The sequence below is a fragment of the Ctenopharyngodon idella genome, chromosome 17 (genome assembly GCF_019924925.1).
Source record: "Ctenopharyngodon idella isolate HZGC_01 chromosome 17, HZGC01, whole genome shotgun sequence".
In the NCBI taxonomy this organism is placed as follows: Eukaryota; Metazoa; Chordata; class Actinopteri; order Cypriniformes; family Xenocyprididae; genus Ctenopharyngodon; species Ctenopharyngodon idella.
Genome location: NC_067236.1, coordinates 35,492,118 through 35,514,525, shown reverse-complemented (window position 1 = coordinate 35,514,525; position 22,408 = coordinate 35,492,118). Strand labels below are relative to the sequence as shown.

Here is a 22,408-nt window from a genome sequence, read left to right as displayed (position 1 = left end):
CAATGCAGGACTCCCTGTTATGGAGGGAGAGTTTCTCATGTTTATGTCTGTCTCAGTCCATACACAGACACTCTTGTGGCATGCAGCGAATGATGGCAGGAGATGTGCAGTGGCTGCAGTTCCTTTCTGGAACCACATTGCAGGACAGCAAGCAGTCGATGTGATCAGATCTTGCTTTCCGCCACTCAACTTTGGGCTGCAGATTGACACAAGCACCATGATGTGGATGTTGAAGGACACTTTGTGCCTTGAACATCTGATGAGGTCAGAATGTCCTGCAATTTCTGCATCTCACAGTCTGAAAGACAGAAATAAGAAAATAATCATTCCTTTCACGCTTATTGTTGCTAACTTGCTTAATTACAGTAAGGTGTCATCTTACCAAATGAATGTTGAGAGCAGTTTGATTGGGTAACTGCCGTGGGAACCTCCTCAGCTGACTCAAAAGGAGTCGTGTCCTCACTGCCAGCCACAGAAACAACTGAAAAGATAGATAGAAAGGAAAGAGATAACAATGTTCATGTCTTACAAGCATGTAATACAGTGTTCATATAGTGACTTAAGGCTATAACAGGCATGGCTAATTCACATGTCTGACAATTCTATTACTCTCTAAAAGTTTTTCTTCATAATTTGGACATAATCTGGAATTGTTCGCAGCATTTCATTTACTACCACAAAAGTGAGACAAAACTTACAGAACTGGAAGGTTCTTACAGATAACAGATTCACCATGTGGTGTTTCTGAGGGCAGTTTAACATACAGTATTTAAAGGACAAAATTATTAAAAACCAGAAACAGAAATCCTATTAAGTTTTACCATAGACAAAAATAAATAAATAACTAAAAAATAAAATAAATAATTAAAGGGAAACGCTGTTGACTGGAAGCCCCACACAGTGTGGTGGTCTATGTTTCAAAAGTGACACAAAACCAAATATAATCACATAGAGCTCTACAGTATGTTATAACAAACTACAAGCTGAATTCTGTATACAATGGGCACAGTTATACTGAGTTAAGAAAGATTGGGTGGTGGGTAATCACAAATAATCTTGGAAGATCTGGACTACCTGTAGCTGAAGCACGTTTTCTTGTCTCTCCACTTCTGCTTCTTTTAGCAGTGGACGTCCTTCTCCATCTCTCTCCACCCATCGGGCATTAAATTTACTGCCTTTAGCAGCTGCTTTGCCCTTGGCTTCCTTTGCCTTGCGTAACAGAAAGTGAGCATTGTATGACAGCACTGAAATAAGTCCAACTCTTGAGCAGTTCATACAAATGTTGCGCTCTAATTCCCACACTTTAGTATTATCAATACTACAAGATCACTGTGTCCATGAATATACTCACTTTGTTTTGAGCAAGAAGCATGTCGGCAAGGAAAATAGCATCCTCTGCTCTCCCTCTGTCTTGCTGAGCAGCCATTTCAACGATACTATATTGGAAAGGAAGATAAAAGCATGATCAGACAAAAAATAAAGAGTGAGGACGGGTGTAGGGAGAGTCAGGAAAAACATCTCATACCAGTAAATACAGGACCAATATCACTGACACCGATACTTTTTCCTTTTAAAAGCATGCACTTGAACTTACATGTACTTTCCTTTAGGGGAAAGCAGTGTGTCCTGATATATGAGGTGAATGCATCATTCATATGCTAAATCTGAATACATTTTCATGAACGCTAAAATATTTTGTGATTTGTGCTCCCGATGCGCCTGTAATTAGTCGTGTGTATGTTTATCGTAGTAAAACCATTAATTTTTTAAGTACCCCAAAAGGTAAAACTTTTGCACATTTTCTTCTGACAGATTTATTAACATCAATTACAGAATACAATTTAAAGAAATTTAATTGCATAAACTAGCCTAATTAATGTTACATGTACACTACTGTTCACAGGTTTGGGGTCAGTAAGATTTTTAATGTTCTTGAAAGAAGTCTCTTCTGCTCACCAAGGCTGCATTTATTTGATCAAAGATACAGTAAAAACAGTAATATTGTGAAATAGTATTGCAATTTAAAATAGGCTCTCTGTCTATTTGAATATGTTAAAATGTAATTTATTCCTGTGATCAGAGCTGAATTTTCAGCATCAGAATTATTTGATGAAAATTTTTTTACATGAAATAGTTTTTTTGTAACAATGTAAAAGCCTTTAATGTAATAATATAGAATAATAATTTTCTATAATATAGAAAAATACAGAAATAAAATTACTTTAAAAAGTAAAGATTCTAAAAGCATTGAAGGAGATCCCATAATATTTAACAGATTTACAGTAGTAACAATAAATGATATTTTATTATGATATGATTAATATAATATTTTTTAAATATGATTGTTTCATTATAAATATGGGTATTATCTCTTAGATGGATACCTAATTTGATATATGTTATTTTCCATCTGAATCTAACCATGTCATGTCAAGAAATGGAAAAGTCAGTCAGCTGTTCATTATCATGTTAATTATTGTGCCTTTTGCCCCAACAGCAGGGGCGCTTTTTACCCCAAATACCATACGCCTAGAGAAGGCAAATCGTGACACTGACGCGCTTCCTCTAGTGGACCAGCGTGTGTTTGACACGCTTTGGCGTGATCGGGTTGATCTCAAAAAAGTGATGAATTTATCTATATTTATCTATAATACTAGTTTGAGTTGTAATTTCTTGTAATTTTAGTATTGAGTCAATTGATCATCTTTTCTTCAAATGCCTCTTTGTCAAAGAATTTTGGTCTTATTTGTCAAATTTTTGGCTTCGAAATCCAATTTGGTCATTGATTTAACTATGTGTGATATATTCTGTTATTTTTCACATTGTGAACAAAATATAAAATATATAGGAAATTTAGTTATTTTATTGGCAAAATATTACATTCATAAATGTAAATTTTCCTCAACACTGCCCAAATTAAACCACTTTCTCTGTGACCTTAACTATTTAATTATGACACTAAAAAAGATTGACAACAAAAAGTGTCAAATTTATGAATCTGTAAAATAATCTGATGAATGTTATGTAAATTGCTTTATTAACTATGTATTTTTGTTCTTTTTCTTTAATGATTGCCTTCCCCTAATTTATGCCTTTGTCGTCCTTCATTATTTATATTATGATGTCATCCATTGTTATATTGAAATGTTGAAGTTGTTCTTGTTCTTACCCAGCAAGCAACAGCCGTCATTTCACCGTCTCGGTTAACTATAGACCCGATATAGTCCGGCTATGAGTAACCCACTTTTAGCCACAATAATCTTTAATTTGGTTACATGTCGTTTTTGCCAAAATAACTTGCGAGATGTATGATATTCCATCATGTAAGCAAAGTCAACAGTGATTACAAGGTGTTTGGTTTCATATCTTTGACATGTTCTGTGTGTAGGCTGTGCGTAGCCACGATTTAGCTCGTAGTCAGACCGGCTATTTGTAGCCCACCTATAGTCAATCCTGATTTATTGTATTTTTTGGACAGGAAGTGCATGAGATGGTTGATATCCCATCATGTTTGCAATGTCAATGATATCTACAAGATGTAAAGTGTCATTTCATGACATGGTGTATCTGTAATCATGATTTAGCTCTGAATTGGATAGGCTTTGTGCAGTCTGCTTTTAGTCCACCCGGCGAAATCGAGGCAATCTATAGTCTAATTTTTACGGCTTGGCTACAGTCCTGATTCAGACCAGCAATGAGTGTAGCCAAAATAGTGTTAAAGGGATAGTTCACCCAAAAATGAAAATGTGATGTTTATCTGCTTACCCCCAGGGCATCCACGATGTAGGTGACTTTGTTTCTTCAGTAGAACACAAATGATGATTTTTAACTCCAACCATTGCCGTCTGTCAGTCATATAATGCATGGCAATGGGAACACAATCTAATAGAGTCAAAAAAACAAAACATGCACAGACAAATCCAAATTAAACCCTGCGGCTCGTGACGACATATTGATGTCCTGAGACACGAAACGATTGGTTTGTGCGAGAAACCGAACAATATTTATATCATTTTTTACCTCTAATACACCACTATGTCCAACTGCCCTGCACATCCGGTGTGTGAGGTCTGAACGCGCTCTGACAACGGAAGTGATCTCACACTCATTGAAGTATACGCGCGAGAGATCACTTCCGGCATCAAAACGTGTTTTCACTTGAAAGTTAGTAGAGATCACTGTTGCCAGATCTCGCGATAAACACTTCCGCCATTTTACAATCGGAGAGCAAGCAACAGCAAATGTTAAAGCAAATTCTTTCCTGCTTTTGGTCCTTTAAGTACCTGTGTTTTTCATTTTGACATGTGTTCATTATTTATGTACATTATTTGTTATCATGTGTAGGAACCGTGACATTTTAGCGGGTAACAGTGCAGACTCAGAGTAAGCCATGTTGTGTTAGATTAACATGCTACATGCACATGTACTGTAGTGTTTCCTTGTGCCCTAAAACTCTCTAATTATCTAAATACAAGGGGGTAAACATGAAACCTGTGCAACCTATTATTATTTGTTATGAAAGCCTCATATATCTTTTAATCTTTTGATAATTATGATATGAAAATATGAGATTTTGATTTGGCAAGGCAAGTTTATTTTGTATATTTTGTAACATTTCAACAACAAGGCAATTCAAAGTGCTTTACAGAAAACATGAAATTTATGGAACCGACAATTAATCAGGTTGTTTTATAAACCAAAAAACATTTTATTTTATTTATATTTTTTATATTTTTATTATGTTAAGTTGTAAAATGTTCCATATTTTTTAAAATTGTTTAATTGTATTGTAAACGTCTTTTTAGACACAACATTGCTTGCTGCAATTAAATAAATAAATAAATAAATAAATAAATAAAATCTCGTTTGAATAGTAGCATGCGCAGTGGTGCTCTCGTGAACGCGCTGGAAATTAATATTTTGTAAATAAAGTCGTAAATTGTTTTTTGCTCAAACAAAGCCCTCGCGTCGCTTCATGAAACTGTGGTTAAACCACTGGAGTCACATGGAGTACTTTAATGAGGTCTTTATACTCTTTACTGTCAATGGAGGGAGAAATCTTACAGACTTTATTAAAATGATCTTCATTTGTGTTCCGAAGATGAACGAAAGTCTTACGGGCGACATGAGGGCGAGTAAAAATGACAGAATTATAATTTTTGTGTGAACTAACCCTTTAATGAAATTTGGCCGAATAAAAAAACAAAACATAATTGTTGTTGTTCGTTTGTTTTCTGTCAGCAGAGGGCGACGTACACACTACAGCGACAAAATGCTTCTTTATTTTTACACTGTCTTGAAATATTCAAATGTATTTGCTAATACTTGAATGTTATTGTTGATGAGCTTCTGGATCTGTGTTTGGATCAGACTGTTTAATCTCTCATCGGAGTTCAGAGAAAGAGAGAGAAGTTGATCGATACTGACCCGCTCTCTCTCTCTCTCTCTCTCTCTCTCTCTCTCAATTATATTCAATTCAGATAGCTTTATTGGCATGACAAAAAATACATAGAAAAATATTTAGAACAACAGAACATCTGAGTAAAGCCTATGTAGAGAAAATAATAAACTAAATAAAAATAATAGTAGTAACAAAATAATAAAAATAATTATAAAAATAATAAATAAAAAAGATTCTAATACAGAAATCATGTAACAACTGAACTTAGAATTTGAACATTATCTACATTATATACATGTGTGTAGGTCTAATGGGGGTGTGTTTATTGGCTGTTTGTTTCTTTCTGGTTGTCCCTCAGGAGATGATACAAATCTTGCAGTTATATTGGAACATTTGGCTTCTTCGCCAAGAATGTAACAGAGTTTTTGGGTTGGGCTACAGGTGTTAAATTGGGGAAATATTTTATTAATTTTGGGGTAGTAGTGGTCTCTGATTTCTTGGTATTTTGGGCATTCTGTGAGGAAGTGCAGCTCCGCCTCCGTCACTCCCAGGATGCAGTGCGAGCAGAGTCTCTCTCTCTCTCTCTCTCTCTCTCTCTCGTCACAAATAGAAAGTGAAAGTAAGTTAGAGTTCATCTGTCGCCATTTTATGCTGTTAAAATACGAACACGAGCGTCAAAGTGTTTAATAGAAACGTTTATCAAAGTTTATGCAGGAATTTCCGTGTATCTTTATGATGTTAAAGCTGGAGGATTTGAGAACCTGTAACTTGTGAAAGTTTGATCAAGGTGAGTGTTCATGTGTGGTGACTTCCTCATACTAATATGAATGTATATATGATTGTTTGGTAAAATAAAATAAACTTTAATAAAGTGTTTCTTTCAACTTGACTTCAGTGTTTCTTGTGTGTTTCGTGATGTCTGTGATTCTGCAGAAGTTTAACAGTGTAAACATGTATAACTGAGCTTGAGTTAACGCAGTCACGTGATCCTTTTTCTCCCACACTCAGCATATGTTCAGCTAAATTATGAAGGTTGTTAAATCATTTAATTTTGTGTCTATTTTGTCAGTGGAGGAGATCAAACTCATCAGATTCTCCTGCAGCTTCATCATGGGTGATTCACAAGGATCCAGAGATGGAGATTTTTCTCCAGGATGCAGGTACTTTCAACAAACACTGTAAAATATTGTATTATATCACAGAAAAAAGATCACAGTTTTTCATTTTTTCCACCCACTGATCGCAGAAACAGATTACAGAAAAAAGTGTATCTTATTTTGTCTGTTTTTGTTTGTTTTAATATTATCATGAAATATTAAAGAAAAAGATCATAAAGTTTCCTCAAAGTGCTTTTTGATGAAAGATAAATGTGTTTATATTAATATGGTTCCTGTCATAAAGAATGAACACAGTAATCTAAAGGATTGAACTGAATCTGTTCTGTTACAGTTCAGTCCAGCAGAAGAGCTCAAACCCAGAGTCCAGCTGTGTGTCTCTGAAGAGTAACAGGTCTATGGAGGAGCCAAGAAATTTTAAGAGTGGAAACACACAGCCTGATCCCAGGTATATTATTTCTATAAAATATATGCTTATAGTCGTTATTAATATACAGCATTGTAATGAGTTCAGTAAGTTTCAGTCTATTAATGATTTCCATTGTGTTCTTGTGCAAAGCTTGATGTATTGTATTGTTAAAACATTCACACACTGTAAAATCTGTTGGTCTGTTACTCAGTTAATGACACGATTACATCAATATCAGTGTGTCTGATTCTTTACCCTCTTCATTCTGATTGAAGGTCAAATCTTTTATCCAGTCCAGTTAAAAACAAAACTGTGAACACGCCTGTGATTCGACCACAAGACTTTAATGAAAGCATGAATCCTGGTTTCAGGTAAAATGGAGGACTTTTTTGTTGTTGTTGCTTAATTTTAGGTGCTGCAATGCACATCACACATCACTCAATCACATGATTAATAATTGAAACATTTCAGAAACCTAATGATGTTCTGTGTCTCATAATACAGCAAACAAAATGATCTATGTTGTAATTTATGGCTATTTACTTCTTAAACTTGTGTAATAATCTGGTATTTTAATCTTACAGCCATGACTCTAAACCTGAGATCTTAAACACACTGAGATCAAATCTGAGAAAGAAGTTTGAGTGTTTGTATGAGGGAATATCAAAGCAGGGAAACCCAACACTCCTGAATGAGATCTACACAGAGCTCTACATCACAGAGAGTGAAAGTGGAGAGATCAATAATGAGCATGAGGTGAGACAGATTGAGACACAGTCCAGGAGAGCAGAAACAGAGGACACACCGATCAAATGCAGTCACATCTTTAGACCTTTACCTGGACAAGACAAACCCATCAGAACTGTGCTGACAAAGGGAGTCGCTGGCATTGGAAAAACAGTCTCTGTGCAGAAGTTCATCCTGGACTGGGCTGAAGGGAAAGAGAATCAGGACGTCCAGCTCATATTTCCTCTTCCTTTCAGAGAGATCAACTTGATGAAGGACAAAACACTCAGTCTTTCAGATCTTCTTCATGCCTTTTTCCCTGAAACAAAAAAAATGGAAATATCCAGTGATAAGTATAAAGTTTTCTTCATCTTTGATGGTCTGGATGAGTGTCGTCTGTCTCTGGATTTTCAGAGCGATGTGAGGTTGTGTGATGTGACTGAATCAGCCTCAGTGGACGTGCTGCTGACGAACCTCATTGCGGGGAATCTGCTTCCCTCTGCTCTCATCTGGATCACCTCCAGACCAGCAGCAGCTGATCTCGTCCCCTCTGAGTGTGTCCATCGAGTGACAGAGGTACGAGGCTTCAGTGACCCACAGAAGCAGGAATACTTCAGGAAGAGAATCAGTCATAAGAGACTTGCCGACAGGATCATCTCACACCTGAAGTCATCAAGGAGCCTCTTTATTATGTGTCACATCCCAGTGTTCTGCTGGATCTCAGCCGCTGTTCTAGAGAAGATGTTGAGTGAAGCAGAGAGTGGAGAGATTCCCAAGACTCTGACTCAAATGTACACACACTTCCTGATCCTTCAGACCAACATCAAACATGAGAAGGACTATGAGAAGAAAGTGAAAGATGAAGACATGATTGTCAAACTGGGGAAACTGGCATTTCAGCAGCTTGTGAAAGGCAACCTGATCTTCTATGAGGAAGACCTGAGAGAGTGTGGCATTGATGTGACAGAAGCATCAGTGTACTCAGGATTGTGCACTCAGATCTTCAGAGAGGAGTTGGGCTTGTATCAGGGGAAAGTCTTCTGCTTTGTTCATCTGAGCATTCAGGAACATCTAGCAGCTCTATATGTGCATCTCTCCTTTATAAACAAGAACATCAATGTGTTTGACCAGATTACCAAACCAACTAAAGCTTCACTATCTGATCTCCATCAGAGAGCTGTGGATGAGGCTTTAGACTGTAAAAATGGGCATCTGGACCTTTTCCTTCGTTTCCTTCTGGGTCTGTCAGTGGAGTCTAATCAGAGTCTCTTACAAGAACTAATGATACAGACAGGAAACAGCTCTCACAACAATGAGAAAACAGTTCACTATATCAAAGAGAAGATCAGTGAGAATCCCTCTCCAGATAAATACATCAATCTGTTTCACTGTCTGAATGAACTGGGTGATCTTTCACTAGTGAATGAAGCTCAACCTCATATGAGCTCTAGAGGATTACGTAATGTGAAACTCTCCTCATCTCAGTGGTCAGCTTTAGTTTTTGTGTTGTTGGCCTCAGAGCGGACAATGCAGGAGTTTAACATGAAAGACTTAATTGGATACACAAATAATCAGTAAGTAACACTGAGTACAATCATTACAGTCTGAAACATTATGAACAAAGAGAAACAAGAATCTGATAAATCTGTAATCCTGCAGATGTCACACAGAGTTTAGTAGTTCATATTTTTATGTTCTTTTATTTCTCTCTCACACAAACACTCCCAAAAATCACTCCTCCATACCGTAATAAAGCACAGGGATACAAACTTTTCTGTTTTGAATCCAAAATAGGTCATTTGTGTTCATGCACACTGGGCATACGTGTACAAGTGTAAACAGTTGCCTCTTGCACATGTAGGTAGCTGCAGTTTACAAAAATGCAGAGTTTAACTGCACAGCTAAAAATGTCAGCAAAGATTGCAGTTCAGTCTCCATGTTATTGTTTACACGGTCGTCAAGGATACGCAGAGTGAACGTGGGCAGCCACGCCCTCATTTTCAAAAGTCTCTGTTTTGGTACGTTTACACTGAAATGCAACCCCAGCATTTTCAAACTAAAACGGGCTCTGCAGCGTTTTCGAAAGTCTCCGTTTTCAAGGTTCGTAAACCCCAGTGTAGTGTAAACGACAGGCGTAACCGTAGCAAAACGTATGTGTTTTAAAACGAAAATGCACTAGTGTAAACGGGGCCTCAGTTTGAAGGATCCTTTGAAGGCAGCCTTCGTTTCACATCCTTCATTCAGCTCATTTTGAAGGATGCATCAAGTGGATCCTTTGTGTCCTTCAATCACCCACAATCCTTTGCACACATTCCAATCCACGGAAAAGAACTGATGGAAACGAGTCTGCACTTATCTGAGTTCATTATGAAATGTAAGACAAAAATAATGTTTTCAGTGATGAAGGCATACATGTTATCTTTTGTTTTGGTGTAAATTAATCACTAACACTAAACTGCCAGTAATGTAAGCCGCTGGGAGACACAGACGGTTGTCATTCACTGTATTGCATTAAGAAAAGATTTTTAATACAAAGTGTTTTTCCAAAATTAAGTTTTATTAGTTTTTTTGTGCTGTTGGAGCGGAAACATGTGTGATGTAGCCATGCACACTTACTAGAGCGTCTCATTCTAGTGTTTAATGCTGAGGAGGACTCGAGTCTACAAGCCTCAGAAGGACTGGACTGTTTGAGAAACACCCAATATCAATATGCAGGAGACTCCCAGAACTTCCGGAAATGTCTCTCCTGAAATTGCGATGGTTGACATAGTGATAACCATAGCAACGGACAGGACAAAAAAAATCTGATATGTCAAAATAGATCTGTCACTAAGTGTTGTAGTGTGAATGCAGACTAATAGACCTGCCACAACAACACTGACAAGAAAAAGTGTAAGGCCCGTCCAATCGGCCCAACGGCGGTTTCCCACAGGACGGGGAAGGTTTCTTGTGCAAAGTAGTTTAATTCCAATTAAATGTTTATCTGACTCCATTTTATTATGACCTCGAATTTAGGTTGAAATGCCAATTGATTATTGACTATTTATATGATAATTTATCTAGACATTTGATTATTCTGTTTAACTCTTTACTCTTATTGTACTCGTTCATTCGGTTCTCAGAGTCGCACAGGGTCCTCGCACCAGCTGTTATGCGGGCCCACGATCAAAAACTCTTCAGTCTGATCAATAAGCAGAGGTTATGGCTAAAGCAATTTAACAATGCTGCCCATGCTTGCTATTGTTAAAAGGTACCCATGTAGCTCCATACAATCGCCTATATAAAAACTTGGTTAAAGCTCCGACGATAATCAGGGGTTATGACCAGTACTATGAGGTAATGTCGCCCCTCGATAGTAATTTATCTGGCCCCATATAGTTAATAATATAACTATATAACAACTTAATTAAAGCAGAGGCAATGACCAGAGGTTATGACCAGTACACCTTTGTCTAGCCCCATATAGTGAATGCGATTGAATAACAACTTAGTTAAAGTCAAGCAGTTAGTCAGAAATCTAGAATCTCGCCAGATGTGCCCCATGCTCCATACAATCTGAGATCTAGTATGTACTGAACCCTGGTCGTAGATTTACGGTAACAACGGATACATCGTTATCTGCTGAAGTCAATAATTTCAGAGTAAGTCAGAATAAAGCCAAATGTAACAATTTATTAGTCAGGTAAATGTATCATGTCAATTACATAATCAATTCAAAGATGATCAATACAAAACATCAAATGTTCAGAAAAAGAGTAAAATGATGCATACCTGACAGTAGAAAATTGCACATTGCTGAGTGTCCTAGACTCTGATTACAGAATCGCCCCGAGCCTCCTGCAACATCTCTTTAAACCTTTCGACCTTTTGACCTTTAGACCTTTGTACCAGTCATTTCAAATGATACCAAACATGTATAGTGTTGTATGATAACGAAGGAAAGGAAATGTAGATTAAGGCAATGCTGAGGTGTGATTGACTCAGTGTGATTGCGTCTCGGATGGGGATGCTAATTTTGCAAAAGAGAGTTCAAATGTTAATTTCCTTTGTTTTCTCAAAGAGTAGCCCAGCATCAGTCTAGCATCAGTCTTACAAAAGAAAAAAACAAATCTGTGTTGGCAGAATATGTTCAGTAACTTCTTCAGTTAGATACTAATAAAACTTTTTCACATGTCCTTTTTAAAGCAGTGTTTATTGAAGGTATTTAATGTAATATTTACTTATAATATTACTCATAGTATTAATTGTTATTATTAGCATTAATAATTAACATATTTTTTTATTTTCAAATAGTGACGCAGTAAATACAGGAGATGAAGTTCTTCAGAAGATGCTGCCTGTGGTTACAGCAACTAGATCAGCTGAGTAAGTAACACTGAGAACAATCATCACTGTGAAAACTTTATAACATTTTTTTACTTAAAAATATAAATTAATGGTTCAACAAAAAATATGAGCGTCACACTTCAGCTTTTAAACCCTCCACCTATCTGACCTGCTAGGCTTCTATTGTAAGAGCATTACTGTAAATGTGTTTCTGTTCATTTTTACAAACTGAGACATGATAAAATTACTTTGTGTTTTAGCTAATGTGTTTTAGCTGAGGTAAATGTATGTTATCTGCAGTGAGTTGAGGCGATCCTAATATTATCCATGTTTCTTTCATGCTATAACTAGTAGTAAAGAGGAAAAGATAACCGGTTCACTCGTGCTCCGCACTGCTGCTTGAACTGAGACACTACAGCGATCTGTCAGCCACATTAAAGAGCGGCAAAAACACATTTATTGTTTGAATTTCTTAATACGTTTGACAGAATTTGAAAGCTGAGATTTTCTTATCAAAAGTGCATCAACTGAAAACAGCACAGACTAAAAGATTGATTCTCTGAATTGATAGACTGATATCAGTTCATAAAAATAAAGATCGTTTAAAATTAGGGATGCTCCGATCGATCGACTGCAGATCGTTATCGGCCGATAATCAGATTCTATTGCTGTGACTCAATTCAGAGGCTGCATCCTTCGAAGGCCGAGTGTGTCACAGTGAAGGCTGTCCCAATTAGAAGACTACTCCAAATGTGGCTTTCGTTTGTCGTGAAATGATGGGTACATCAGATAAATCGAAGATCAGTGCTCCGTAGGCTAGACCGTCCCATCTAACAACGCTCATACCGACCTTCGAAGGATGCAGCCTCTGAATTGGGACACAGCTTATGAATCGATCAGGAGTCACTAAAACAGGCCGATCTCACCAACCAAACGCATAATTGATTATGTCAGACTTTAGCGTCACAGTCATTTCATCACCAGTGTGGAGTTATTACACGGTCTCATGAAACAATGACTTTTAAGCCTTACGATTTAAGAACATTGTGCAGTAAGAAGTGAAACAGCGCTCATTCGATACGTGCGCATGGTTTCTGAGAGCGGTTCTGAGCGCAGTCAGCGCACACACCTGGAACACATAAAGCTGCTGCTCATACAGAGCGTGAGTACTTACACCTGTTTCACACACACTCCGTCTGCAGTACGTATGCGTTGCAGGAGCAGCACGCGCATATTGTGCTTTCACGTATGTCGCGTTTGCAGTGCGCAGCTGATCCGTGGCTGCAGTGGCGTAGGCAGAATTTTATTTTTGGCCGGGCCTGGGCAAAAGTGAGCGGGCACTTTCACGTAGGGTCCTATAGCCTACATATTTCTTATAGCCAAAAGCAAACTAACGGACTAGGGGTGTGCGATATTGACAAAAAATTATATCTTGATATTATCTGAGATTTTCTCGATAACGATAATTAGACGATATTTTGCTGAGTGTGTTTTTGTGTTGGTACCTTGGCAGGTTTTTCCCGTGGGCAGCTGACTCCTAAAGTTTTTGATATTCTTCATATTTTGTGCGGTGGTTAGTTTGCAGCAGTGACTGAAATAATCTTTTCCAATAAGTTTAAAATGATTTTTTACCTTTTACCATTTTTACCTTTATTTAATTATAACCTAATTAAATTTATGCCTCATCTTTTGTGTCAAATTAATTAACAAATCTTTTGTGTCATTTAATCAAATTCAATTAGAACAATAAGATACACTAGGGCTGTTACCAATCAAATGAAATCTATATCAACAAAATTAATCTTTTTAATGCAGTGGAAACACAGAAACTGCATCTAAAGTGCTTTTATATGCATTTATACACACTGTTTGATGCAGTTCAGAGCTGACAAATGCATTTAAACTGCAGTTACAAATGCATAATGTTTTAAACATAAAACGCTGAATATTGATATTTTGAAATTATTAAAATGAAAAGATCATTTAAATGTGACATCAGTTGGCAGCAAGTCACTGTCAATGAGTGAGTCATTAGTTTCAGCCGATTCATTCAAACGGCTGATTCTTTCAGGAACAAAGCTTATCATAAACTAGCGCTGAGCCCAATCTGCCCTACCTAAACTTTCAGCCAGGAGTCGCTACTGATATTGAGTCCGTTATAGGGGTGTGAGATAATATTGTGATTGTTGTTTTAACGATATGCGATCTGAAATTATCGAGTATTTCTCTCACTTTACAAAAACAAACACAGAGAGTCGCACGCATCTCATCCACTACGTGATGTAACCTTAGTCTAGTAGGTTAGACTAGTGCGCTGGCGCATTTAGAGTGCACGCTTTCACTGCGTGATTAAAACATTTGTAATGCACCCAATATTGAAGATAAGGAGGTAAAAGTACATCTGTATATGTCTTAAATATTTATATCATTTAATCAATATCATATGAAGAGTGCAGTTTTTCTCCAAATATCAACATGATTACAAATGTGATATTGATTTTATACAACAGTTCAAAAAACAAGAAGTTAATATTTAGTGACTTACATTTTAGATACAATATTGCCTATTTTCGCTCTATTTCGCCAACAAAAATATTTCCAAACAAAGCTGCAGAAGTCAGGATTGATTTGCGTGTCTGAGCAACACACGGCGGTGAATGAACGAATCGTTTGAATGAATGATTCAATGATTCACACTTTAAACATTTTGTAAGCTTTATATCCTGATCACTGAACACATCAGACACTTTTGGCAGAATTCTAATGTCCTTGCGTTATTCAGCCTGAGGGTGGCGCTCTATCGATGATTGACAGACTTTAGTTCACACGACAAACGCATAGAATGCCATCTTAGAATTGCCTTAATGTAGTATTTATTGTGTCCAAATGTTGTTTTAGAATATTACAAGTTAGAAGTTCCAGTGAGGAAAACAAAGTCACGTCTTTTCTCAGAACAAACATAAAACAAACACAACAGAACTACTGTATAAAGGCTATTCACATGAGCACGTTTAAATTAAAAGATTTATACTTTCATTAATCTGATACGCTACTCCACATAGGAAGAACAGATATGCCAACTAGTTATTGACCTGAAGCAGACACATATCTGAAGCGGACTGATATCGTCTTGGTCTGGAGTGAGGTTTATGTAAGGTAACGTGAAAATAAGCGTCAGTCTGAAATCTGCCCCAATGGCGCTCTATGACAGCACGCTGCAGTTCCATTTTTCACCACAGATTTACATCATAGACTGTAAAACAATATGGATGTGACGTCACCTGTAGATTTCTGAAGAGCATTTTTGAAGTGAAAATGAGGCCGCTGCCATCTTAGCAACGCGTCACTGCACGTCACTTTTCTAAAATTAAAATAAAACCGAACACCTCAAAATTGCAATAAATCAAGGTAAACACAACAGCCTTTTAAACATCTACAAACATCTCAGTTAGGCTCAGGTGCTCAAAAAGAGCATAAGGAAACCAATATCCTTCAAAAAGTTCTCTTCAATATAATGGATACATAAAATTAAAAAGTCAAAGCCTACTTACACTGGACGTGCTGGTTTGGGCCTCATCACCGGCTGCAACCACGTCCTCATATATGCTCTCAAATATGAAACACCTGCGATTCAGCAACTACCTGCACATGCACTCACATTTGTGTAAAGTAGCCTTGTTGACAAGTTTGGGTGAGTAAAGGTAAAGCACACAAGATATAGTTCCTTCAATGTCCTGTAGATGGCAATATTGCCTTTTTTTGTAGCAGAAATAAACTGCAGCAGAAAAAGTTAGGTGCCATGCAAAATGTAACAAATAATTGCATAACTTATTACAAATGTATTAGAGTAAAGAGTACATATTTATTAAAAAATGTAGACAAGTAGAGAGTAAAAGTTGCTAATAACTTTGATACTCAGAAACAGGTACAAAATAGTCACAACCTTAAGTACACTAACTAGGGGAGAGCGGGGCACAACCTAATGCTTTTTGACTTTCTCAGTTTGTGTAAATCTACTTAGGGTTCAGAGAATTCATTTTGTTCCACATTAATTTCACACATGTCTGCTACAAATATGTCATCAATGCAGTGTATGCTTTTTTCTTTATTTACCCCGAAAGAAGAGAAGTGAAATGTGACAACATGCCCCATAGGTGGGGCGCACTGTAACATGACCATATGACAGCTTAAAATGTTATCTGATCTAATCAAAATAATATACATGATAAACTAAAATATTTTGTTATTAAAAGACAATTATTATTTCTTTCTAGGGCTGCAACAAATGATTATTTTGATAATCGATTAATCTACCGATTATTGGAACGATTAATCGACTAATCGCCGATTATTACACTGATTAATCAGTATGCTTTGATAGATTATTCCACTTTAGCAATTAGTTAAAATATTGAGTTATACTTTAACTAATAAATAAAAATCACTTCAGCTTTTAGACGAGCCAGTACCAGTGCTGAACATTGATTAAAATAATATTTTATGAATGTTCAGGTTCTTCCTCTCAGTCTTTATTCACCTTTTCTTCATGGTATCTCAACAGATATTCATAAAAGTTAATTATGCCAATTGTATTGGTAACTGTATAGAATAGCATAGCTCTAATAGCGGAGCACATTGTGACGCAGTGTTACAACGAACCCGATCTGTGCAACTGGAATTTAAACTTGGTTAGTGTCTTCTGCTAGTTAGTGAAACATTAAAGAACTATATATAGATGAAAAATTAACATTTACTTTTGCTATTATTTCTGAATTTTGGCGCAATTTTTTTCTCTATATTTTACTGATATGGCAACTAGTAAATACAATAATTTTCATCGGTTGCTAGGGTGTTGCTATGCGGTTGCTAAGGTATTTTGGGTGGTTGCTAGGGTATTGCTAGGATATTCTAGGAGGTTGCTATGCTGTTCTGGGTGGTTGCTATGCAGTTGCTAGGGTGCTCTGTGTGGTTGCTATGATAGATAGATAGATAGATAGATAGATAGATAGATAGATAGATAGATAGATAGATAGATAGATAGATAGATAGATCAGGCTTGATAGATAGATAGATAGATAGATAGATAGATAGATAGATAGATAGATAGATAGATCAGGCTTGATAGACAGATAGATAGATAGATAGATAGATAGATAGATAGATAGATAGATAGATAGATAGATAGATAGATAGATAGATAGATCAGGCTTGATAGACAGATAGATAGACAGATAGATAGATAGATAGATGGATAGATTAAATGAGTTTGAATGAGTTTAAATGGCTTAGAAATAGGAATGGCAGTTTAATTGAGTCTGTGTGTTTGAATTTGAATTTTGACAGTTGGACGGAATGTTCAGATCAGCCAAGGCAGTTCAATGAAAGTCAATGGGATTTTTCCAAGATTTAATCAGCATTTTTAGGAAAACCGTAAGTCTGATCAGTCTGAAAAGATAAGGCAACTCGAGTCAGCTTGAACAGTCTAGGAGGAGTAGCATTTAGAAATTTTAGTCTAAGAAGGAGAAGAAGAATAATCTTAAATAGAAGATCAGTGAGTGGGCTTTTTCAAGCCAACTTAATAAATATTTATATATAATTTAAATTATATAAATATATACATGTAAATATTTCTTCAATATATACATGTATGTGTTTATAAACAAAATAAATATACACAGTACACACACATATATTACATAAACTTTTATTTTGGATGTGATTAATCGTTGAACAGCTCTAGATAAACCATATATTATTGCAATCATGTGTTTATTGTCTCCAAACCGTTTCTCTCTGCATGTTATAGTGATCTCTGGATCTCTGATCATTGTTTATGTTAAGAGATTTCCTGGAATGTCACATGATATGGCTGTACTTCTAGTCTCACTCTTGGGGCTCTATCATACACCCGGCGCAACGCAAGAGTTTGTTGCTAGTTTCAGCCTGATGCAGTCTGTGTGACGTCTACGTCACGTCTGCGCCTTAAATTGAATGGAATAAATAGCAGAATAAAAACTAAGACTTTGAGTGAGACGTTCACTGAGATGAGTGCATGTAGCAAAGTTATATTAAAGAGCCATTCGGAACGACATAGACATGAACACATAAACTTCATCTCTAGAGCTGCTCTGAGAGTCACTTCATGAGCATTTTACCGTTTAATTTGAGAAAAAACTATTGTCATATCATATACACACATAAACTTCAAGATCACAGCAACCCGTCAAAATAAAAGTTCGGTTTAACTTGTAACAGAAACAGAGCCATGTTACTATTACTATGTACTATGTAGTCTACTATTGTATTACTATTGTACAGTATTAAATATTTCTTAATGACAATGTAATACTACTACTAGTACAATAATTATTAAGACTTTAGTTTTGAAGTATGGGGAGAGCAGGGACGAAAGTAGCCTACCATTTTTCACAAAAATGTAATTTTGAAAGATAATGTTTTAGACAGCGATATATTTTTGCTGTGGTCAGTAACTCACAGGTGTGGTCTATCAATACCAGGTGGTATTTTGTACAAATGTAGAACGGCTTCAGCATAATTTCACTTTGAACATAAATTGCACATTGTTACTTTCAACCCCGTCAGTTGGGACGAAAGTAACACACAGGTGGGTCAAAAGTAACAACAACACAAGCTAGATTTTTTGTGTTAGTCTTGTTTTTATTAAATATATCTGACTATGACCTTGTTAATATGTAACTGCAAACATATTTGGTCCTTTATCTTTGCAAAAAAACATTTTCATTTAAAATTGAGAATTTCAGTTTCATCAAATGTTTCAAAAGTAACCCGACAGAACAAACTTGAATTGTTTAGAATATTTTTTTTTGGCAATGTCAATTTATTTTATAAAACATTTTTCAACAGTATGAACAATATGAAAACTAAATTAAATTAGCATAATATAAATTCTCAACATAGTGTAACAGTCATGTTTCCAATCCAGCTGTTTTTATACATAAATTCAAAATATAAATTCATAAAAACATCTGAATGGAAACACTGCAAATTCATAGGTGGATGTGGAAAAGCTAAGGTATGGCTAAAAACTAAATGTGACTATGGTAAATGTAAACAGATTGAGTGAATAAATGGTGACCTACAGAAATCAGCAACAGATATGTCCAGAAACGCCCTCTCATGAACATCTGGCTGAATCAGACCTCTGTCTGTCTTTCTGACCCTCACTCTTGGCATATTCTGCTAGTATAATATGACATAAACATGTTTTAATAAATGCTGCACCGCAGAGAAAGCCACCACATTAGCAGAGGGACAAAAGAAACAAGTGTTACTTTCATCCCAACAGGAACTCCTGACATTTAAACCCGATTTACTTTCATACTGAAAAATTCTGAGAAGTCAAACTTCAGGATGTTACAGCACTAAATAACCTGTAGATTGATCATTATTGTGACACATGAAATGAGAAACACAACTTGTAATTAGAAAAAAATGTACCGCTTCAGCAGTTTATTTACCGTATTCGAAAACTGCTTTCCGGTCCTAACCGCGGGAAACAATGATGAAATCACATGATGTTTGGCAGCTCCGTCAAGGGTTGCGTGCTGAACGTGTCTTAACTTGGAACGCAAATGTAGTCAGAGCTCTGAGAAAATTGCTTTGTTACTTTCGTCCCGCGTTACTTTCGTCCCGGTTCTCCACTAATAATCACACAATTTTACAGTAACCCTCTAGCGGCAGTTGCACTGAACTTTGAAATTGGCCGTGAAGCAACCGTTACCCTCGCCATGGTAAACTGAACGATTTTAATGAATGTAACGTTAATGCATGTATGAATATATCCACACAAAGCAAATGAGCCTCAATACATCTAAAATAAAAACATAGTAGATTTTATAGAGCTAATTAATATAAAAATGTATTTAATAATTATAAAAAAAAAATTCTGACCTAATTATTAATAATAACTGCCATTTTACAGAAATAGTGTTTACAGAATAATGCGAAAGTGTTAAAATATAGAGAATGAGGAGTTACGTCATGATGTTTTCACTCCGCGTTGCATTTTGGGAAGGCGCCGCCATATTAGCAGGATACGGTATCTGTTGCTATGGTAACCTCGACTGCAGCCCGAGATAAAGACCAACAGAGAGAGAGAGAGCAGAATAATTTAATAAATAAATTACAGCGCAGTTTTATGGGAAGAAATGGAGAAGGAGAAGGTGAAAGGAAAGGGGCTCTATCAGGAGAGATTAAATAACAGCGCCGAGCAGCGTCATTTAGAGAAAATGCTTGACATTAACAGCATCGAGCCGTACGACCTGCCAGCTACAGAACTGATGAAATGATGCTTATCTGATGCTTATTATTGTAAAAATAATAATATTTTCGCCTACTGAGTCATAGACTGGTCAGTGATGTTAAGCAGTTTCTCTAAATAATCCTGCTTGCTAATAACTTAAACTTAAAAATGTGCTTCTAATTGCTTAAAGGGTCTGAACTCTTGCATTGTGTAGGCACTGATACCATATAAACCAGGTAATTGTACCTGTTGTAAAAGTATGTGACAGGTGGTGCTTCTGGGTCTTTCATCAGTTCTGTAGCTGGCAGGTCGTACGGCTCGATGCTGTTAATGTCAAGCATTTTCTCTAAAAAAGAAAGTAAAAAAAGAAGAAACAAATCTCTTTCTGGGGGTGGGTGGGGTGTTGATGGTGCCCATAGAGGGTGGGATGGTGTCCCCTTAGTTAGTGCCCTACACAGACCACATATTCAGCGTATATGAAACAGTGGTAGAGGAATCGGTGTAGTAAAAGCTTTACATGAATTTAAATGAAATTGCTGCCATTGATCAACAACAAATCCAACATACATGATCTTTGGTTACTGTGGAAGTTTTTTTCCCGCCACAGAATAAATAAGTATAAAAAGTAATTGTGACACAATTAAAAAAAAAATTCTAGGAATTGTGATATAAAAACTATATGAATTGAGAGAAAAAAAGTAAGAATTGTGAGATAAAAAGTCACAATTGCCTTTTTATTTTCTATTCATGGCAGAAATAAGCTTTCATAGGTTCATCATGTGTAAAAGAGGAAAACTATAGAGATGCACAATCCAGCACACAATCTTACTCCTCTCCCCTAACTCTTCTTCTCCCTTGTCCTGATCCAACTCTTCTCCTCCTTCATCTATTCCTCTCCCTCACCCAGACATTTTTTCTCTCTCTGCTCCTCTGTGTTGTTCTTCATCCACACTGAACAATGAGTCTGTGTCTATTTTACTGTATGTCCATGTAATGAAAGAGCTTCAACATCTGACTATTCCTCCAACTGAGATTAGAATCTGCTATTTCTTAATATTTCTCAATATCTGCTAATTATAAATGCTTATCAATTGTTTCAGTATTTGTTTTCTAGATTTTTTCAATACTTTTGAGCTGCTGTTGGTACAGAAGTAGGTTTTATACTATATTTAAAGATTGTAACATTGGGTCTTCATTTCTGTCATGCTGTGTTTAAGCATTTGTAAATAAGATCAGAAAGAAATTTAAGCCTTTTAGAAACGTGTTAATTGACTGCATTTTGTGTGAAAACGACATGAATTATGGTAAGATCACAACAGACGGATGTTGTGCTAATTGTGTTTAGAGTTTTGAAAATGTGATACAGATTGGAGAAAAGTGTGTTAGAAATTGAAAAAAAAACATGAATAGAAGAACATGAAGAACATGAATTCATCCTTAATGACCATCACATCCATCTTTTTTCTGTGATCATCTTTCCATATTATTTAATGTGATAATTTGTTAACATAATTTCTTATATTCAGTTTTTATATTAGCTTTCCCTCTCACTCAAACACACACACACACACACACACACACACACACACACACACACACACACACACAAACGTAGTAAAACTCATATCAAACATGGGGATTTGTGCTTTTGTTTTGGTTTCTTTTTAATATTGAAGTCTCTGTTGATCTGATCTGAGAGAGTGAAGAGTGTGTCATTGTTCTCTACAGGTTGGAGGATTGTGGTGTCACAGATGAAGGTTGTGCTGCTCTGGCTTCAGCTCTGAGATCAAACCCCTCACACCTGAGAAAACTGGATCTGTCTGAGAATAAACTAGGAGACTCGGGAGTGAAGATGATTTCTGCTGTACTGGAGAATCCTCACTGTAAACTGGAGGATCTGTGGTAAGATCATCTCTACCATAAAGACTGGAAGTGAATAAGGATTACAGTTTTTTACAATCGCTAGGACACATTTCTCAATACTTAGGTCACTTTTTCAAAACTCTTCACACAGTTCTCCTAACCAACTTTCATCTTGGCACAGAGGTTAACTTCACATTCAAAATGCACCAAATCTACCAAAACACTTCATACGTGTCTCAAATCAACTCATTCTTCCAGAACACTAGCAAAGGTTTTCACTGAGC

The 22,408-nt window shown here is 36.4% G+C and overlaps 1 protein-coding gene across 10 annotated transcripts in view; it reads left to right on the top strand.

Annotated features, from left to right (window-relative positions):
• The window catches only part of LOC127499176 (protein NLRC5-like), a 784,214-nt gene that overhangs the window by 70,854 nt on the left and 690,952 nt on the right, over positions 1-22,408 (top strand). The window contains exons 1-4 of one of the 10 annotated variants that reach the window (XM_051869367.1): positions 5,996-6,188; positions 6,471-6,561; positions 6,851-6,964; positions 7,201-7,296. In XM_051869367.1, the coding sequence (XP_051725327.1) occupies positions 6,512-6,561; positions 6,851-6,964; positions 7,201-7,296 (260 nt within the window). In that variant the 5' untranslated portion in view covers positions 5,996-6,188; positions 6,471-6,511. Of the gene's footprint in view, positions 1-5,995; positions 6,189-6,470; positions 6,562-6,850; positions 6,965-7,200; positions 7,297-7,509; positions 9,226-11,944; positions 12,017-21,989; positions 22,164-22,408 lie in introns of those variants that run through there. The other 9 variants (XM_051869366.1, XM_051869363.1, XM_051869368.1 and 6 more) reach the window with 9 other exon arrangements.